At 53.4% G+C, this 20,853-nt stretch overlaps 1 protein-coding gene across 4 annotated transcripts in view; it reads left to right on the forward strand.

Annotated features, from left to right (window-relative positions):
• Positions 1–18,649, forward strand: part of BANP (BTG3 associated nuclear protein) — a 69,566-nt gene extending 50,917 nt beyond the window's left edge. For 2 of the 4 annotated variants that reach the window (XM_065925168.1, XM_065925170.1), the window contains 5 exons: positions 1,698–1,828; positions 3,306–3,368; positions 5,232–5,270; positions 16,682–16,921; positions 18,016–18,649. In XM_065925168.1, coding sequence (XP_065781240.1) covers positions 1,698–1,828; positions 3,306–3,368; positions 5,232–5,270; positions 16,682–16,921; positions 18,016–18,087 — 545 coding nt within the window. In that variant the 3' untranslated portion in view covers positions 18,088–18,649. The remainder of the gene's footprint in view (positions 1–1,697; positions 1,829–3,305; positions 3,369–5,231; positions 5,271–16,681; positions 16,922–18,015) is intronic. The other 2 variants (XM_065925169.1, XM_065925171.1) reach the window with 1 other exon arrangement.
• Positions 18,650–20,853: the final 2,204 nt, after the last annotated feature.

A 20,853-nucleotide genomic window follows, 5' to 3' on the forward strand; every position in this document is an offset into this window, starting at 1 on the left:
GGTTTCAAGGGACTTTTAAGGTATCAATTTATTAAAACCTCTCTATTTCACACTCCTGTCTGGCCACACTGTGTGAGTTTGTATACGTGCTTGAGTTTAAGGGGCTGCCCTTTATTGTGTGAACACCCCCAGTGCTTTCCCTTCAGCTCTTGTTGGGGAGCATCCGTGTAGGGCCAAGAATGTGAGGGTCACAGGGAACCAGCCTCCGACCTTGTGTCTCTCCGGATGTGGAGGAGCACCAGCCAGTGGGACAAGGCCTTTGAGGGGCTGCCCTTTCTATGTCTTTCTGCTGGGAGCAGGTTCGCGCAGGGAGGGGAATCTTCCCTCAGCAGGAAACCTTGTTTCCCATCACTTGCCGTAGCTCTTGGATTGTTCTTGGATCGCAAGCAAGTAACCGAGGCCCATTTTTCCACTGGATATTGATATCAATATAGATGATAAAACATAGATTTAAATTGGTTTTCACGAAGTTGCATGCTTGTAGGGAGCTACTGATTGTGTGGTTAGTTCAGTAACTTTAATTTGAGGTTTCTGATGTGTTGCACGTGTTACCATTTTAATGCTGTTATATTGTAAGTTTTTAAAAGGTAGTCAGTGGAGTCTATACCATGTCAGGCTGATATGCACTGTTAAGCTATCAAAAGTGCATGAGAAGTCTGTTCTTCGAAAATCAGATGTTTGGTATCTTTTTCATCCTTCCATTCACTTCCGTATTCTACTTCTCAAGGACTTTCACTCTAATATGTCTTTACCTTTAGAAGTTTTTTGAGTCATTCATTCTTAGGAAGTGAAAGTGAAAGTCACTTAGTCGTGTCCAACTCTTTGCAACCCATGGAGACTATCCAGTCCATGGAATTCTCCAGGCCAGAATACTGGAGTGGGTAGCCTTTCCCTTCTCCAGGGGATCTTCCCAACCCAGGGATCAAACCCAGGTCTCTCACATTGCAGGCAGATTCTTTACCAAATGAAAATTTTTTCTGAGTCCAAATATTCTAAGTGTATAAGAAAATTCTCCTGGTTGAGATAGCATTGTGATTAAAAATGGTACACATGAAAACAAACATGTCTCATTTTGGGTTAAACATGTAAAGCACACTACTTGGCTTCCCTGGTGGCTCAGCAGTAAAGCATCTGCCTGCAATACAGGAGACCCAGGTTCGATCCTTGGGCCAGGAAGATCCCCTGGAGAAGGAAATGGCAACCCACTCTAGTCGTCTTGCCTGGAGAATCTCACGGATAGAGGAGCCTGGTAGGCTGTAGTCCATGGCATTGCAAAGAGTTGGACACAATTGAGCAACTAAGCAACAACAAAACTTGTATTGAAAAGTTTACCTTTAATTGAGTTAGTGGGGCTTTTCCCCCAAATAATCCATGGACCAGTCCTACTTTGGGCTTGTCTGAAATAGTTTAATGTCTACTTTCTTCCTGTTTTTCATTTTTGTTGCTTCATCTGAGGAGCTTCATTTATACCCAGTGGATGGCTGGGAACCTCCCTGTTTGGGGGTGGTCGGGTCTTCATCTCTGTCCACAGGTCAGAAATCTCTGCCATGTGAACAGCTGCTGCTCGTGATGCTGCACATCCAGTAGCTGCCAAGTCCAGGATGGAGGGCTTCCCTTTCCTCCCTGTGGGGGCAGGGGAAGGCAGAGGTGGGCTCAGCCTGGGCTGATCTCTCAGGCACATGTGTACCTCCCTGCAGAGACCATGATGAGCACACCGCCGCCCACCAGCGAGCTGCAGCAGCCGCCCCCACAGGCCCTGCACTACGCCCTGGCCAATGCCCAGCAGGTCCAGATCCACCAGATCGGGGAGGATGGGCAGGTCCAAGTAGTACGTACTTCTCGCCAGTCTGCCCTCGTGAGCAGGAGGGGAGGGGAGGGTGAGGGGCACGACCAGCTTTTCCTGCAGTTCTGGACCCCACTGACAGTTTGGGGGAGGGTTCCAGTGCCAAATCAAAGCAGAAGCAGTCAAGGTAGTCCTCTTACAGCTCACAGATAGCCACCCCTTATGGTCCCTGCAACGCTGCGCTTCTGTAAGTCTTCCTGGGGGCACCATGATGTGTCCTAGGTATTTCCTCAGCTCAGAAGCACAGGCACCCTGTACTGAGGGCCAGCGGAGGAAGCTGGAGGCCTTAGGGTGTAGCCTCTTTGGATTGGGTAACAAGTGCCCCTCCGCGTGGCGCCCAGCCCACCCCGCCTGCCTGGCTCTGCCTCGTGCACTGCTTGCCCAGGTGGACATCCCTCCCAACCCTTCGTGGGTCCCGTGGCCAAGGAGAGCAGGCAGGAACTCCCTGGAGATCCTGGGGGTGCTTTGTCACCCAGCCTTCTTGCCGGCAGGCTTGTGGCAGGGCGGCCTCCTGGACACCTGGTTAGATGCTGCACTCCACATACTGTCCGGAGAAGGAGTGCTTCCTGAGAGCACAGGGGGCACTCGTGAGGGGCATGTCTTCTGGGGGAGGCAGAGCAACTACAAACTGGTTCTTTGTTTGGCTGACAGTCCCAGAGGAAGTGACTGTTATCTCATTAGTGAGGAAGCTCTCTGAAAGAATTCCAGAGTAGAAAACTGTGATGCAGGGTTTACATAGACGTGGTAACATGAAAGCCACAGAGAAATCTTCAGTGGTTTACTTTCAGGCCCATTTTGGTTAAGGTGAATTTTAAATAAGATAATGGACATTCATTTCATTGAGCAAAGTTAAAATTTACAGTTATAATTTGTCTGCCTGTACCTGCAGACATTTTACTTGGAGTCTTTATTCTTTGGAACAGTGTTTATTAATGTTTACTTCAGCTGTTTACATAGTCATTGACTTAAAGAGTTGAAGGACCTGTTCTCTGTGTGGACACGGGCACAGTGGCCACCCACCTTGATGGTCATGCTGCTGTGTGGCCTCGTGCACCCCCAGGTTACTAGGGGCCCTTCCTGAAAGTCCAGTTTCTGGTCCCTCCTGGTTGATAGTACGGTTTAAGAAAAAAAAGCCAAAAACTTTTCAGTTTTCTGGAAAATTTTGGTTCCTCCTCTTTTCTATGTGTCCTTCACATTCTCAAATTTGCTCGTTTAGTGACATTTAAAGATTCAGCAGAGTTTTCCTAGGCCTCGCTGCCCCTTTAAGAATGACTGCAAAGTGTTACGTGTTACAGTCTTAAAGTGGTCCTTTGGGAGGTGGGTCAGTAGCTCACACAGTGTTTTGTGGCCCTGGCCGCTCCGGCCTCCACTCTCTTGTCCTGAGCTGTGAGGGTGAGTCAGGAGCGAGTGTCTCTTGTCTGCCCTGATGCTTCCTGTGTCTTCTCTTCTGCGGATCCCACAGGGCCACCTACACATCGCCCAGGTGCCTCAGGGGGAGCAGGTGCAGATCACGCAGGACAGTGAGGTGAGTCTGCCAGCCGGCCTGGGGCCCACAGGCCCCCTCCACTCCGACCTCTGCAGTGTGCACGACCACTGGGCTGCCCCGGGTGACACGGGCATCCATCAGGGACCCCCTGACGCTTGCTTCTGGGGCACAGACTTGAGGCCCACCTGCCCTCCGGGCCTTCCTGCCCAGACCGTGCCTGTGGCCATCAGGGTTTGTTTCTGGACACTTGCTGTACAGAGGCTTTTGCTCCTGGCGGGCTGCCCTCTGGACCGCTGTCTCATCTGAGATGCAGACCTTCCTGCATTCCAGCCCAGGGGTGGGAGGAGCATAAGAGGGTTGCCCCAGACTGCGGCCTCACTGTTCTCCCCACCGATCTCGGCTCCCTCTGCTCAGGTGACTGGTGCCCGCCTTGAGGGGGTGGGAGTCCCGTGAGAGAGTACATGTAGGCCTGTGAGCCACCGCAGCTTTCTCTGGCTCTGCCCTGGCCCCCCATCTTGGCCTCTCCCCATGGGCATCCTCCTTACCGCTGCCCATAGTAAGGATGTAGTCAGGGGCTTCCGGTTGCATGCCTGCCCTCTGTGTTTGTGGCGGCTGCCATGGGGTGCCTGGCTTGGGAAGGTCAGCCTGATGCCCACGTTCTTCTCAAAGGAGAAGCTGAAAGGCTGGGGCTGGGGGCCGTCCATTCTGACCAGCGTGGTTCCCTGCACCTTGTCCAGGACCCTGGACCCACATCCTGACCTTTGACTCTTGACCTTTGTGCCCAGTGTGGGTGGAGCTGAGGGATGGGCTTGCTTCCTGCTTCAGGGCTATTGCCCCCCTAACCTCTGGGTCCCAGGTCCCGGGAGAGACATTCTTAAGGGTGCGTCTGTGATCTCACACAGAGCAGCAAGTTGTATGGGCCAGGGTGGGGGAATAGGCTGCAAGCTAAGCGGGCCCCCAGGAGCGTGGGGGCCTCCCTTTACTGGGCACGGGTGAGGGGCCACACCCACAGAGGGCCAGGCATCCCCCGGCTCACCTGCCTTGCCACCTCTCTTGATGGGGACTCTTGAAGGAAAACTGCAAGGATGGGGAAAGGAGGAGGCAATGTGCATTGGTTTTATATTGTTTCTGCTAAAATCTCACTGGAGTACTTCTGAATTTCAATTTTTATTATCAATTTTACTTACGTTTCCTCCAGTTTCCTTAACTGAATCCTTCGTCCATAGAACCTAGTGTTTTTTGCTTCCATTAGGAATTGGGTGCACTAAATTAGAAGCAATTGCTGATAGTATAATGATTGCATGCAGTTAGTGTTCTTATCACATTAAAACCTTACCTTGTTCATTTAAAAACTAGGTAATTATTTTGTCAAAGTGAGGATATCTGTAGAGAGATGTTTAACAGAGCCTACCAGACTTAAAGCAAATATTCTTTTAAACCAATGAAAATGGATTTCCTGCTGATGAGATCCTGGTATCCGTGTGGTCTGGTTAATTGCATTGTGTCCCATATGTTTCCTGGTTGCAGTAATGCCACATAATGTGTCAGGTGTCTCGTGGGAGAGTATGGGACCTCTCTGGGCTACTTTAAATTCTTCTTGTGAGTCTAAGATTGGTTCCAAGTAAAAAGTTAGGAGAAAATAACATTTTCATTTGGAGTCAAGGTTGGGGGTTAGGTACAATGTTTTTTAATTGGTTTGCTTTGTTTTTCTAAGAAAAAATAGTATTTGTAAATGTAGCTTAAGTATTTTGAGGTTTTTATGGCTATGGAGGATTGTGTTTTTGTAGAATGGACGTTAACAGTCCTGCTGATTCTCACAAACGGCCTGGGGGCATTCCTGCCTCTGTCTCTTGAGTCTTGAAGCATTGTCGTTGATTGCCTTTGTTTTCATCCGTTTTGCAGGGCAATCTGCAGATACACCACGTGGGACAGGATGGGCAGGTAAGTGCTCGCTTGTGGTGGGTCCCAGCTTGTTGTGCAGTCTCTGTCTGCCAGTATAAGTCAGGTTTTGTTCCCATTTATTTCTGTCAAACTCCAGCCACTGCTGTTTTCTTCTGGTCCTGAGAGAAAGACACTGAAGCCCTCACAGCTGTCCAGAGCTGTGGAGTCCCCAGGCTGTCTAAAGGCCCAGGGGCCTGCTCTGTCTAGGGCTCCTCCTGGGGCTGGAGCTGGGCTGTCCCCCCAACCCCTTGATCCTCATGCAGGCTCCCCACATTGCCTGGGGCCTCACAGCATGGTGGCCGGGCCCCCAGGGGATGTGGCCAGCTTTTGAGAGCTGGGACACAGACATGCAGACCCCGAAGTGACCACGCTCCTGAGGGCGGTGTGGGCTGTCTGTGTCCTGCTCTGAATCGGGAGGACGAGCTGTGAGGTGGTCGGCAGGGAGGCATGCGGCATCTCTCGGCACCCACGCTGGGCCCCGTGTGGCTTGACCATGAGCTGTTAAAGGGCAGGACTGTGTCCTTCCTGTAGAGGCAGGGTCCTGCCCGAGCGCCAGGAAAGGCCTGGCAGATTCCCATGGAGACGGTTGCTGGGTGATTCACGCACCTTAAGTCCTGAAAGTGAGCCTCCCGCTCAGGCTGGTGGGTTGGCGGTTAGCCTGTCAGCCCTAGCGTTGACCTCAGCCCACCTACCCAGTGACATAAAATCTGCATTGAGAAACTTGACACAATTATTAACTGTGTGCTTTGTTGTTGGGGCAACTTGGCTGATGATAAAAGTTGGGTGCATTTTTTATGCTTAGAGTGTATCATTAAGATTTTGTTGAACTGTTGTTGTTCAGTTGCTCAGTTGTGTCCAACTCTTTGCGACCCCATGGACTGCAGCACACCAGGTTTCCCTGTCCTGCACCGTCTCCAGGAGCTTGCTCAAACTCAAGTCCATTGAGTTGGTGATGCCATCCAACCATCTCATCTTCTGTCGTCCCATTCTTCTCCTGTCTTCAGTCTTTGCCAGCATCAGGGTCTTTTCTGATGAGTTGGCTCTTTGCATCAGGTAGCCAAAGTGTTGGAACTTGAGCTTTAGCATCAATCCTTCCAGTGAATATTCAGGATTGATTTCCTTTAGGGTTGACTGTTTAATCTCCTTGCTGTCCACAGGACTCACAAGTGTCTTCTCCAGCATCACAGTTCAAAAGCATCAGTTCTTCAGTGGTCAGCCTTCTTTATGGTCCAGCTCTCACATCCATACATGACTACTGGAAAAACCATAGCTTTGACTAGACAGATCTTTGTTGGCAAAGTAATGTCTCTGCTTTTCAATACATTGTCTAGGTTTCTTACAGCTTTTCTTCCAAGGAGCAAGCGTTTTTTAATTTCATGGCTGCAGTAACCATCTGCAGTGATTTTGGAGCCCAAGAAAATAAACTCACTGTTTCCATTGTTTCCCCCTCTATTTGCCATGAAGTGATGGGACTGGATGCCATCATCTTAGTTTTTTTAACGTTAGAGTTTTAAGCCAGCTTTTTCACTCTTCTCTCATCTTCATCAAGAGGCTCTTTAGTTCCTCTTTGCTTTAGTCTTAAGATGTCTTTTTCTGCGTTAAAAAAATTGAGATTTAAAAAAATCTAGAGTTATACAATTTCTGATGTACGTTCTACATTCTTTTCATCTTGGTTTGGGGGGAGTTTAAGAAAACAAAGCAAAGACCCCAGCATTTATTCGTGTGATTAAAAGTTGTGCTCTCGAGCAGGCTGTTTGGAAGAGGCACCTCTGTTTCCAGGGCTTGTCAGCGCCCAAGGACAGTGTGTTCCTCAGAGGGCACTGGCGCCTCTTTCGTTTCGGTCAGTACCACTGTTGACTATGAAGTGTGTGAGGAAGGTAAGAGCAGACCGTGGGCTGTGCATTCAGCAGGCGCCTGGGTGTGGAGCCAGGGGATTTGTGGGTCAGGTGATTGTGACCTAGTGGGAGGTCTCTACTCTGTCATCAGGCAGCATCGTATCTGTTGAAACATTTGAATTGGGTCCGATTTTTTGTCTGTATTTTGGAGATTTTTTGCCACATGAGGAATCTTTTAAAGACTGCAGTGTTAGTCATGCTCTTTATATTGGGAACCATGAAATGGTTTAATACTGTTTCAACTAGATGTGTATTTTGGTAGAAGTATTTTGGTAGAAGATTTTTATTTTTTTTTACAGTTGTGGTTAACGTAATCTAAAATGTGTATGAAAAAGGTTTATGTGTGTGTGCAGGCTGAATGACATCAGGACACTTGGAAACCTGGGAGATGGGTGTGTTCTGGTAAGCCCATCTCTGTAGTGATGAATATGCCAGACACACACAAACATATATATACACACACACACACACACACACACACATGGTTCACGTGTCTTACAGAAAATCAGGCCGCATGGTGATGTGTCCATGTTCCTCTTGTCTTGCATCTATGAGATGTTTTCTCGGGATCTAGATAAACAGCTCTAGTATTCTTGAGACTCTAAAGCCTCTCTTGACATCTTTGGCTTTTGTGTGCGTCCTTATACTTTGCTTACAAGTGAATTTCAGTAGCTTTCAGAATTTTTTCCGTAAAATGAGGCCTTATAAACCCAGCTGGGAAAAAGATTAGAAAAGATGGGAAGTATCCAACATTTTATGTGTAGATCTTTTTTGGAGTGGATGAGAAGAAGGGCTGTGTGTGGAGGGGGTGGGGCGTGGTATGGTGTGTGTGCTGGGTCCTTTATCTGTGGCGTTGGAGCAGTCTCTGCCACCCCTGGGGCTCCAGTCCACTGTTAATGGTCTGCGACACCTTACCACCAGCACGCACTGTCGCTTCACTTCTAAGAAAAATGCTTCCTTTAAGAAAATGCGTTCCTGCCAAAACGCAGACACACATCTTGGAGAACCTAGGTAGCTTGGGATTAATCCCTCTCGGAAAAGCCTTCTCTACCAGAAATGGTGGAAAATGTAGTTTAATCTATAAAAGGTCAGATGCAGAGAAAGTTTGATGTTGACTGGTTCCCAGAAATATCCTAGAGAAGTCACAGAAGCAGCCCTGCGTCTTCTGTCTCACTGAGCGTGGCGCTGTGGGCCATCACCCTGCCTGAGGCAGCTGGCCCTGTTGGCCCTGGTCTCCTGCTCCCGGTTCCATTCCTCAGGAATCCTGGTCCCCCGAGGAGACTTGGGACTGTGAGAGGGCACCCAGCACCCAGGATTCACCGTTCGGTGTCTCCTGGGCCTGTGGGCAGCAGGGAAGGCAGCTTCAGGCTGAGGGTAACTAGTTAGTGCCCCCAGCACGTCAGTCTACGCCTGTTACCTGTCCCCGGAGTTGTGCCAGACAAGATGGTTTCAGGTTGGACAAGGCCAGGAGGAAGTTGACTGAGATTTGGGCTGGAAACCTATGGTAATGCTTTTAAGAAGAAGTTGCACATTGTAGTTACTTACATATTTCCAGTATTGTGGATTGTTGGAATCACATTGTCTTTGGAGGCTCATGTTGGTTGAGGCCAAGTAGCTTCACAGTAAAACCCCCAAGGCTGTTCCTGTTGTTGGATGATCGCCCACAGCCCTGAACCCCTTTGGTCAAGTCTCACCTCAAAGGCTTTGACCCCAGACAGTCAAGGGAGGAGAGACAGGCCTTCAAATTGGAGAATCATTTCTGATCCATTTTATCATTTTCAAATATTTGTTGGAAATGTTCAATTAAATAGCTTTGATTCCATTAGATCGAAACTTTATTCATTTCTGTTCTTCACCCACCCACTGTATAGTGTGACTTTTCTGCATTCAGTGATTCCTTGTTGGTGAGTGAGTGCAATAGCATTAGTTTACTGTAAGATACCTGTTGGTTGAAGGTATTTTGCTGCACTTTTGTTTTTAAGCCATTTTAAAATGTACCATATGTCCATTGATGATTTTAGACATGAGTTATTACCTGGAAATGTACAGAGTAGAGCTTACCTGAAACTCCACTGCTCAGTGGACTGAAAAATGGTGACTTCTGAGTAATTCCAGATTTGTTTTCAGTGCGGCCTAAGTTGTAAAGCTTTCCTTGCACAGGAAAGGTGATTTCTCTGGAGGCTTCTGAAGCGCTTCTGCCCCTGCCTGTTTCCTGAGAGGGGCCTTCGGGCAGCGAAGCCCACGCCGGTGCTGGGCCAGCGTCCTGGCGTCTGGATGATGGCACAGAGCAGCTAAGGGTCCTTCCCCGAGAATTCTGCTCCAGACGCCGTCAGGGAGCTGCTGTCCTCCAGAACGAAGCGAGATACCCCTCCTGCTCCACAAACTGACTCTCTCAGTTTCTGGTTTGGCGGAGGGTGGGTGGAAGCCGAGCCCTTTGATGGGGCGGCCCCATGAAGTGCTGGCTGTCTGTCCAGATGGTTCCCTTCTTTACAGTCGGGGGGATGGGAGGTGGGAAGTGCTGTGGGGACGTGTCCCTCCTGTCTGCCAGGCCCCAGCTTGTCCCCCAGCAGACTCCAGGCGCCGTGACCGTCCATGAGGTAGACACTAGAGGACGGTTCTCCATCCTCTTAGCGCGGGCGTGTCTGGCCTTGGGGGCTGCAGTCTCAAGGAGGGGTGGCTGCCCTGTGAGCAGCGTCTGAGGTTAGACATGTGGGGCCTGGAGTTGGCACTGGGCTGCCCTGCGCCAGGGGGAACGGGACCACCTGAGGGCCGGCAGAGTGAGAGCCGAGCTCTCACGGGGCCAGGACATGAGGGCGCCCTCGGCCACGTGGCCGCAGAGTCACTGCAGTAGAGCGACCTTCCAAGCACAGTGTCACTTCCCACTTTTTCCCTCACTTTGTGAGTGAACCTCAGAGTTCTATTGAGGTTAACTTAACTGTGTGTGCGAGGAATCATTCCTCTAGAAATCAGGGCACAGTGTATGAAACTAAAGCCGCTGCTCTGATGGAGCTGGAGTCTGAGGTCGGCGGTTGGGTCCCCAGTCTGGGCCCTGGGGGAGTCGTGTTCAGAATGTGGCAGAGCTTCTGCAGCAGAGGTCAACTTCTGGTCCAGAAGGTCCCAAGGAATCAGGATGGCTTCCTCTTCTGCATTTCCTCACTCACTGAGGTGAATGTACTGCCCCTGAGTAAAGTGAAATTGGTGTGACGTGCCACTGGATTGGAGAGTGTCAGGCACACCTGGCAGGTATTGTGTATGAGAGGAGGGAGGGAGCAGGTGGAAGGACCCTTGAACTGACAGGTGCCTGAGCATGGTAGGCATTCAGGATGGAAAACTGATCTAGAATTATTTTCATGTGTAAGCAGACACAGTCACTGATGTCAGGAGTGCAGGCTGACGTTCCACGTTGACCCCCAAAGTGAACCGAGCAGACAGTTCACCAAGCGGCCGCACAGCGAGCGTCAGTGCTGCCTGCCGTCGGCCCCTGAGCTGGCACAGGTGCTGTCAGCCATGTCCCCATAATGTTCCCGCGTGACCTGTGCTTGTATGGACACACACACACACTTGTGCTGAGCAGCAAGGGAAGCGCACACGCACACGTGCTGACAATGAAGGTCCACCCAGACCCTGAGGGTGGCTGCCTTGTGGTGAGTGATACGGCTCGGAGTGTACGCTGACTCTGGAGCAGACACCTCTGACAGATGCTTGACCTATGGAGGATGGCAGGAGCCTCCTAGCTGCACAGGCCGTCTAGATGTGGCTCCAAGAGGCTAGGGAGATGCCCAGGGACACTGGCACAGCAGTCGGAGTTTGGCTGAAATAGAAAGGAAAGCGGGGTCTCCATACAAGTCAGTCTTATGGACGTATCTGCTGGGTGTGTCTTACATTTGGGGTGATGCTTCACTGGTGTCTGAGTTGAGCTCCCCATAGCTGGAGGGTAACCCCAGGTGGATGAGGACAGACGGGCAGGTGTTTGGCCAGGAGACAAGCTGAAGAGGTGGAGAGAAAAGCTCAAACCCTTTTCTTCACGGAGGCTGGTGGAGAGAGATTACCCTTTAGAGGGAGAGTTCTCTAGAGTCACATGGCGTGGTGAGGTTCCCACTGTCTGGTCTTTGTCCTCCCACTCAGCTCTTGCCTAACGCGCCTGCCCTCCTGAGTGATTCTGGCCTAGTGGTGTGCCCGGTGGCCTCGAGAGGTTGCCCAGTGCCTTCAAAGCCTCTTGTGTTTGCTTGTTTTCTCTGGTTCGTGGTCCTGGGCATGTGAGTTAGCCTGAGTCCCCACTTCCTCCCCAGCCGAGGGACGCTCAGGGTAACAAACGAGGACACCTGTGCTCTGTGTCCAGGCTGCAGCTCTTGAGCTGCGGCCCCGGGACCCCACGGGCCCTGCTCCCCTGCAAGCCCACTGGCCTGGTGGTCCCAGCAGCATGCAGGGCCTACCTGCTCACAGGCAGGCTGGACGATGACCACGGTCATGTACGTGTCATCCTGACGCTAGCAGCAGGGCGGCGTCTATGCCCCGTGTGCACTGCGGACAGACATGTCACTGGTGGTCAGCTGCACTGTCTCGTGTGAGCCTGGTGTTTCTGATGGCACCTCTGCCTCAGAATGCAGCCCCCAGCTCACTGTCTCGTGTGAGCCTGGTGTTTCTGATGGCACCTCTGCCTCAGAATGCAGCCCCCAGTTCCCTCTGCAGCCCCCAGTTCCCTGCAGGGAGGGCTGGGACGTTTGTCTCCTGTCACCCCATCTGGGTTAGGCGGCTGTAGTCGGGTACCTTTGGGGGGTGCAGATGTGTACACCATGGGGCTGAAGGCTGGGAGCCCGACACCAGGATGCTGGCAAGGACCATCTTGCCGGTTATATCCCCACATGGTTTCCTCGGTGTGCACGTGGGGCAGGGCCCCGTGTCTCACTCTTCCTGGGGAGCATTGAGGCTCACGGGCCCCACCCTATGGCCTCACCTAACCCGTCTCCACTGGCCAGCATGGTGGATTGTTGGGCTTCTAGGACAGAAGGACTCCAGAGCACCCGTCTGTCTCAGGAGGGATGTGGGACGTGGGACAGTGCTGTTCAGGGGAAGAACGGGGTTCATGGTGCTTTGGCCCAGAGACCTACTCGACCGTGTGTGTCACATCAGACGTGGCCTCTGAGGGGCGGGGGCAGACAGCTGGGGGGTTGTTGAGCACACTCCGGGAGGGGGGCAGTCTTCTGGCAGGGCGGGGGCAGGCAGCCGGGGGGTGTCGAGCAGACTCCGGGGGGGTGGGGGCAGGCAGCTAGAGGGTGTTGAGCAGACTCCGGGGGGGTGGGGGCAGGCGGCTAGGGGTTGTTGAGCAGACTCTGGGGGGGGGGGGGCGGGGGCAGGCAGCTGGGAGGTGTTGAGCAGACTCCGGGGGGGCAGGGGCAGGCGGCTGGGGGGCTGCAGCCTGGGTGGAGCTGGTCCCAGTGGCTGTTGCTCAGTGGGTCCTTTGCTGAGTGCTCCCTGCTGACTTGAACTCGGTCAGAAGTTCTTTCTTGTCCCATTGCAGTAAACCCAGCAGTAATTTTTGTTGTTCAGCTCAGTGAGTTTTCCAAATGAAAGAAGGAAACAGTAGGAGCCGAGTACATGGTTGGGGGGCAGGGGAGCGAGGGAAGCCTGAGCTCTGCTTCCTGGTCATCCGCATCCTCGGTGGGCGTTTTAGCCATGAGGGTGACGGTGGGTACCGTCTCCCTTCTCCAGGGACAGGGTAGTGCTTGTACCCTGTGTAATTAAAGCTTGTCTTGTTTTCCTGCTCCATCTCACCCACTCCCTACCCACTCCACCTGCCTCTTCTAGAAGCCTGAGGCCTGGCCCCCACAGGGAGGTGGCAGCTGTGGACTTGACTCTGTCTGAGTTGTTCCATCCTCTCTTCCCCCTCTCACCCCCCACTTGACCGGGACGGTCTTCAGACTCATGGTTAAGATTTGTTCCCAGGGACGCTGCCTCTGAAATGGTGGGCTGGATAGCACGTGTCTGCAGACTTGCATTTTTGCTTTCTTGTGTTTTTTTAGACTTTGTTTTCCTGCCCCCCGGACTGTGTTTGAGGCTCAGGCTCCGATGTTGCAAGGAGGCACAGAGCAGAGGGCACAGGCTGCTTGTCCTGCCGCCTGCCCTGCGGTGCCGAGACCAGGTCCCCGGGACATCTCCCTTCGCCCGGGCTATAAATCTGGTTTCTGCTGCTGGCCTGTCAGCTCCGGAAGCGCCAGCTTGCCAGCCTGGCCGTAGGATGTTTCCTAAAGCGTTGGGTCCCTGGTCTGGAGTCCCAACTCCTCCTGTGAGGAATCTCCAGGCTGGGCCTTGCCCTCTGGGCCCCAGGAACATGCAGGAAGTACTGTTTGCTCAGTTCTCTTTGGTTCTGTCCATGTCCACTTGGGTTCCTTGGAGGTTGTGCTGGTGTCTGACCATCCTGGGCAGGAACTCAAAGTGGGATCTGAGGTAGGAGCTTCATGTTCTCATCCTTGGGTTTAGAGGCTTAGGAATCGTTATTTATTTTTGGCATTTGCTGTACAAACGTATGAAATAGATTTTGTGCTGCTGGGTCTCCTGGCCGGTTGTTGGTTTGGGTCGTCTTCCTCTCGCCTCCTCATCTTTCTGTCATGGGAAAAGCTGCTCTTTGAATTAACATCCAGATTTGGAGAAGTCCACTGGTTGAGTTGATTGCATTACCTTAACCAGCTGGGTTCAAGCAGAAACGCACACACCGGTCAGCGACCTTGGCTCCTCCAGGTGGCCTCAGGTGTGGGGTCTGGGCCTGTTTCTGGTCACATATCGAAGCTGAAAGCTTGTCTTCTGAGTGCTTGAGGGTTTTCTGGTTGGTTTGTGTTTTCGGGTTGTGTGTCTGTGTCTGGGTGGGTTCTTGGTTGGGTTCAGAATTTTGTTTCTAAATATTACTGAAAAATCCTTGGGTTCCTTGCATTTATTTTAGATTTTGCACCAGTTTCGCATTATCTCAGTTGGGTATTAAACAGAGTTTCAGAATTGGCAGAATGTAGAGAAGAACCAGATGTGTGCACTCCAAAAAAACAGCGCTGGTAGATCCAGGGTTCCCTCGGTCGGCTGCTCCCCATCCACGCCCGCTGCCATTTTTCTTTGGTCTGAAAATAACAGGCTGTGCTCCAGAAACACGCAGGAAGCTCGCAACCAAGGCCAGTCAGGTGGCGTGAGCCACACCCAAGTCCACAAAGGCGTGGCCCCGGGGCTCCCACTCCGGGTCCAGCCCCGGGAGCCTGGCATGCTGTCCTGGCTGCTATCCCAGGAGTTCGCTGCTGCCTAGTTAGATGTTTCTGCGGGCCCGGCCCCCACCCCACCCCGCCCAGTGGCCTGCGAGCAGGAAGGAGCCACAGCTCGCTGCTGGGAGACGTGGGAGCCGGTCCAGGTGTCCTGGGCCCTTGCCATCCCGCAGGACCTCCGACTGCGGGCTGGCCCCCTGCCAGAGTGAGGCTCCCGGCTGGTGTCCAGCAGACTCACGGCCTTGGGTGCTGCGGGGATCCTGCTGCTTTGAGCTAAAGACTTGACGTCAGCAGGCATCCTCATCACCCGTTAGGATCCAGGTCAGCACGTCCCGTCCCTGCTGGACCAAGTTTCGGGAGGCTGCACGGCCCAGCCTGGGGTGTCTGTGCAGTTGGCCTGAGAAGCACTTTGTTCGGTTTGTCCTCCTGGGAGAAGCGCCGTGCTCCTGGTGCTGTGACCGTTTGTGGGGTGTCCACCCCTGCCCCTCCCTCAGGAGAGGCCTGGGCTGCAGAACTCCCTGAGGCCCTTAGGGTTGTCTTCTGTGGGGTCATGCAGCTCCGGCCGGGTGTGCTTCCTGGCAGAGCTGTGGTGTCCTAGCTCTCGGTGGGGGGGGCTCCCGCCAGAGCCTCAGGGCCAGTGGGGGTGGGGGGCATTGCAGAGCCAGCTTCCTGACCACTCCTCACAGCCTGCTCCTGTCCCAGTCCTGTCCAGCTTTGAGAAGACATGTTCTTAAGTCAGGGGCGAGTGGCACAGCCGGGCTCCTCATGGGGCCACCCTCCCTGCGGGAGGCACTGTCGTCGCCCCTCTTTACGTGCAGGGGTGTGTGTCATGTGACAGCAGAGAGTGCCTAACCCGTGCTGTGTTCTTCTGTGTGTGCATACCTGTGTGACGTCTAATCTGTAAATCAGGTGCAGTGAGAAAACCTCATGTGGCCAGCGTTGCTGCTCTGGGGCTTTGGGGCCCTTGTGAAATAAGGGAAGCCTGTTGACCCCTCAGACAGTTGAGACACTGCTGAGTGCTCATGAGGCGGGGGCAGTGGGGGGGGCACAAGGTCAAAGGTCAGGGTGGTGCAAGGTGTCCTCTCAGGGCTCAAAGCAGCAAACCTTAGGACACGTTTATTTCTGGAATTTCCCTTTTACTATTTCTGGACCGCAGTTGATTGCGGATAACTGAAACCTGGGACGAGAAGGCGGCTTGGTGGGCGGAGCAGCCCTGAAGGCCGGGACACTGGGCATTTCCTGGTAGAGCGCGGAGGCTGGCCTGGTGGTGCCTTTGCTCCAGGCTTGCTTGCATCCCGTGAGAAGCAGGCCCTCCTCCTCAAGGGAGTCAGAGCCGCTATTCCCAAGGAGACGCTTGTCTCCATTGCCACCCTCGTCCCCCAAGCTGGGGAACAGACCCCTCCCTGCACTTTTTGGTGCCGAGAGCGGCCTTCTTGGAAGAGTCTGGAGGGCCCACAAGGTAAGGATTCGACTCATTCCTGAGTCGCTTATCAAGACCAAACCAGCATGGGAATGTCAAGGGCTTGGTGTTTGGAATGAACTCCCAGTTGAGAACATTTTACTATTTTTATTTTTATTTACCCTCTAGGCTGGTAATGGGCCTGCCTTCCTTATTATAAATGTTGCATGTTTAAATTCTGGGGTTTTTGACTTTGTAATTCTTAAGATTTAATCAGCTGTGCAGATTGTGTGAAAAGTCACTTTATAGGCAATGCCGAGAGGAAAAGCTGTTAGAGTACCACAGATGCCTTCTGTTTGTAGGGGTGGCAGCTCGTCACCAGGACCAGAGTGTCATGATTTCATAAGTTTCATTAAAAGATAGTTTTTGACTTGATTTTAAATTCATATATTAAGGGATCTTTCACCAGGACAACAACAACAAAACCAGGACGACGACATAATACCCAATGCGTGTGATCGAGTCTAGGACCCGCTGGGGGCGAGGTGAGGGCAGGAGAATTGCAGGGACGACAGCAAGGGGGAGCCGCTCACAGAGCATCCCTGCACAGGGCAAGTGCCAGCTGAGCGTCTGCACTGCCTGGCTCACTCCCACTCGGCCGCTCGTCAGTCCCCCACACCTCAGGCGGGCCGCTGTGGGACTTGGGGCCCGCCGAGCGCATGCCAGTTTCTGCCCCAGCTCCTGCCAGGGTGACTCCAGGCTGGAGTCACCAGTCTGAAGTCTCCAGGTTGCCAGGATATGGCTGCACGTTCGAATCGCTGTTGTTCAGTTCTTGAGTCTTGTCCTCTGTGCTGACACGCGTCTCCTCCATGTCTCAAGGTGCTCCAGGGGGCCCAGCTGATAGCCGTAGCTTCTTCGGACCCGGCTGCCACAGGGGTGGACGGCTCGCCGCTCCAGGGCAGCGACATCCAGGTCCAGTACGTCCAGCTGGCGCCGGTGACCGACCACACCGCTGCGGCCCAGGTGGGTCCTCCCTTCGGGAAGTGCACAGGGCCCGGGGCTCCTGCAGGTGTGGACACGCTTGGGCCTTTCTACCTCGGACCTTCTTCCATGAGGAAGGTAAGTGACCGTGAGAGGCGCCCGTGTGGACCTAGGCTCTCACTTGGGATTCTGTCTCTCGTAAGTGCCTGGAAGTGTGAAGGTGAGAAGTCGGTTCCTGGCCCAGGGACCAGCTTGAAGCCAGTTCTCAGGCACATGTTTACCTATGAGTTTAGAGGCCAAATCAAGTATACCTGAGGCCTTGCTCTTCCTGGGGTTGGGGCAGGGCCAGCCCAGAGTCTGAGGTCCTGCAGGCCCGCATGTGGGTTTGTAACCCCCAGTGATGGTACTTGGTCAGGAGACCATCATGGCCTCCCCTGGGTCTGGGGGAGCCAGACCTGGACCCCCATGTGGTGCCCAAGCCTGTAGGACAGGCAGAATCATCGGGGTCTGTCAGGGCGTGGCCAGGCTCAGGCCGCTGGGGCGGGGGTGACATGGGTGTGCTCTCTCAGTGCCCTCAAACCCAGCCCCTCTGGAGGAGGCCTGTGCTGAGCCCTCAGATGGGCGGGCAGACACCCCCACTCCCACCACCCCCACCATCAGGAAACACTGTTGTGTCCATGGGACGTTTGCACTGAGAAGGCACAGCCTTGAGCCACAGTCGGAGGAGCAGCACCAGCCCCACCGGGGACTCTGCCTCACCTGCGTGGCCCTGGGACCCATCCAGCTAAAATTCCTGCCGGTTATGCAGGGAACCCACCTGCATTACCAGTGGCTTAGGGAGTCCAATAAATCGCCAGTCTATCTGGGGGCCCCCATTCTTGGTGGTCAAGATGCGTGGTCAGTGACTTATTCTAAGATTGTATTTTTCCCTTTAACTTATCCTAAACTTGTGAATATGCTGACCACTTGGAGGGTGCCCCCACTGAGAAGCAGGGTGGGAATAGAACTTCGTGCTGGTGGTGGTGGGCGGCTAGGGCACTTGCGGGAGGGTTAAGTGGGTGGGCGGCTGACGGCAAAGTGGAGGCCCCGCAGAGGGACCTTGGCGTCTCGGGATCTGTCAGTCCTGGGCCACCAGCCCAGGTGTGTGTTCTACTCTGTGCCTGAAAACCACACATGTCTGTGACTGGGCATGGCCTGGACCCCTTGATGGAAAGCCCTCTCCCCTCTTGCAGGCGGCTGACGCCCTGCAGCCCACCCTGCAGTCTGAGATGCAGCTGGAGCACGGGGCCATCCAGATCCAGTGAGGCTGCTGAACCGCCCAGACCCAAGCCACGCCACCGCTGCGTGCTGACCCCTGCACGCTGGCCCCTGCCACCCACACCGTTCACACGCACCCGCTCCTCGGCTTCGCACGGGAGGGGCCTGCCCGCGTGCTGCTGAAGTGCATCCACACGCCCGTGCGCGGGGAGAGTGCCCTGGGAAACAAAGACAACGGTAGCCCCTGCTGCCCCCGCCCGGAGACCCTGTTTCTTTTGATCTCCTCGCACGTCCAGGGAAGGAGCGGGAAGCACAGTGCGGTTGCGTCAAGTGCACGCTGGAAATCAAGAACTGCGATATTTTTCTCTGTTCAAACAGCTTTTTTTAATTTGCTATGGTGTTTATAACAAAAAAGAAAATCGAAAAAAAAAAGGAGTAGCAGAAACCTTTTGCTGTGTGCTCTGTTCAGTGTAACAAGGATAGATGTTCACAGGAGACGACTAATGATTTTGATGGAGACGTTGCTTACCTACTTTTTTAGGGGGATGGATGCGCTCAGCGCTGTAATTGTGCATTTCTAATGAAATAAATGAAATAAAATGTATTTATGACCATGGCAGCTATCGCATTGTTTCTTCCTGGGAGCTCCCCCCCTCCCTCACCAAAGCCAGCCTTGCTTCTCCCTCCTCTGGGCGCTCAGCATCACCCAAGGCCTGACATGGCTTCCTCCAGCCCCAGAACGTTCCAGCTCCGGGGGGTCCTTGGAGGAAGTCGTATCCAAAGGAGCCCTGTTGTGTATAAACAGGAAAGAGAAGGGCGGGAAAGGAAAGGAGTTCCACACAGACGCCCCTGAGGGGGTTCGCGTTGACCATGGCCTGCGGGTCTGGCCTGCTCTGCCCCTGCCGTCTGTTAGCTAGCGAAGTCCCCACAGCAGCTGTGCTCACTGACTCAGAACGTGGCCACGGCACTGCTGCCAGCGAGCCTTCCCAGGTGTCCCCTCAAACCTGTCTTCTCTACCTGACCCCGTGGGGTCCTGGGCTGGGTGATGACGAGGCTCGCCATGGGCTGCGGGCAGTCCGGGGTGGATGCCAGCATCCCTCTGTTCTCTGTCCCCATCTGCCCTTCAGGAACGGGCACTCGGAAGCCAGCCCTGAGGGGGGTAGTGGGAGGAAGAAGCTGATGGCAGGTAACATGTGTTTGATCCCAGAGGAAAGAACAGAAGGTGGTAACAGGTGAGGGGATTCGGGAAGCAGAGCAGATCCTGAGCAGAAACACAGACAAAGCCACACCTGGACGTGCAGAACCTCAAAGACAGAGACAATGCAGAGGCAGCCAGAGAGGAGGGATGGGGGAGGGAACGTCAGAAGCAGAGGCATAGAGAGAGATGCCCCACGTGGAGTCGGGCCTTTAGTAGGACAACTGTTGAGCAACGCAGGTGACAGTGCCCATCTGGCCAGCGTTCCACCCCGAGGGGCGCACCCAGGAGAACAGACACCGTGCGTTGTACACGGGTACCTGTGTACTGCAGTGCCAGTCACAGTGGCCAGAGGCTGGGAGCCGCCAAGCATCCCTCAGCCGAGGTCCACCCGCACGGCAGCACTGTCACTCAGCCATGAAGGGAAGGAAGGAAGCACCAACACTGCAAGGTGGAGGAGCCGTGAAGGCACGCTGAGAGAGGGCAGCCAGGCCCAACACTGCACGTGGTGTGGTTCTCTTTATTATTATTTTTCTAACGGTAGGAACTTGTTTTGTATACTCTGTTGTTTTGGCTGCACCGGGTCTTCGTTGCTTTCTCTAGTTGTAGTGAGCAGGGGCTGCTCACTAGTTGCGGTGCTCGGGCTCCTCATCCTGGTGGCTTCCCTTGTTTCGGCTCCTGAGCGCTAGAGCGCTGGCTCAGTAGTTGTGGAGCACCGACTTAGTTGCTCTGCAGCATGTGGGATCTTCGTGGACCAGAGATGGAACCCATGTCCCCTACACTGGCAGGTGGATTCTTAACCAGCGTTAAGTGTTTAAAGTGGTGGTGGTGTTTTTTTTTTAAATAATAAAGTACATAAAGAGCCAAAATGTGCTGCCAGTAGGCCTGCACTAAAACATTTTAAAACACTGCACTTCTGGCAGAAGGAAAGTGGGGCCGGATGGAGGACCTGAGATGTGGGGAAGAAAGTGGTAAAATGTGTTGAGTCATCTAGAAAATGGACTGCACAGGAGAAAGTAATGTCTGTGGGGCTTAAAAGGAAAAGACAGAAGTAGTGTGTGCAGAGGAAGAAGTGGTTGTCAGAGGATGAGATGGTCAGATGGCATCACCGATTCAGTGGACAAGAACTTGGGCAAACTGGGAGATAGTGAGGGACAGGAAAGCCTGGCATGCTGCAGTCCATGGGGTCGCAAAGAGTTGGACATGACTGGGTGACTGAACCATAACAAGAATGTGCTGGAGGGAGTTTTCAGAAAGATGGTAGGAAGTTAATAAACTCAGTCCATTAAGTTGTAATTCCCAATCCATTAAAAGACCAGGGGCAGTAGCTACAGCTTCCAGACTAATAGGGAGGGAGTTGCCATGAGGAAAAGTACCCCGTGGATCCAAAAGAAGGCAGGGAAGGAAGGGGGCACAGGGTGGGGCCTCCTCTTGGAGAGCGGGGTTACCCAGGTCTTGTTGGGTCCCTGCTGCCTGCTGAAGCAAACATGATCCTAGTGAAAGGAAGGTAATGTGGAGTTCTGTCCACAAGTAGTTCTGCACACTCACTACCCAGTGCACTGTCAGAAATAATCGGGCAGATGAGAGAAAGCACAGACAAAACCAACACAGTGGGCGG

Source organism: Muntiacus reevesi, chromosome 2, assembly GCF_963930625.1.
Source record: "Muntiacus reevesi chromosome 2, mMunRee1.1, whole genome shotgun sequence".
In the NCBI taxonomy this organism is placed as follows: Eukaryota; Metazoa; Chordata; class Mammalia; order Artiodactyla; family Cervidae; genus Muntiacus; species Muntiacus reevesi.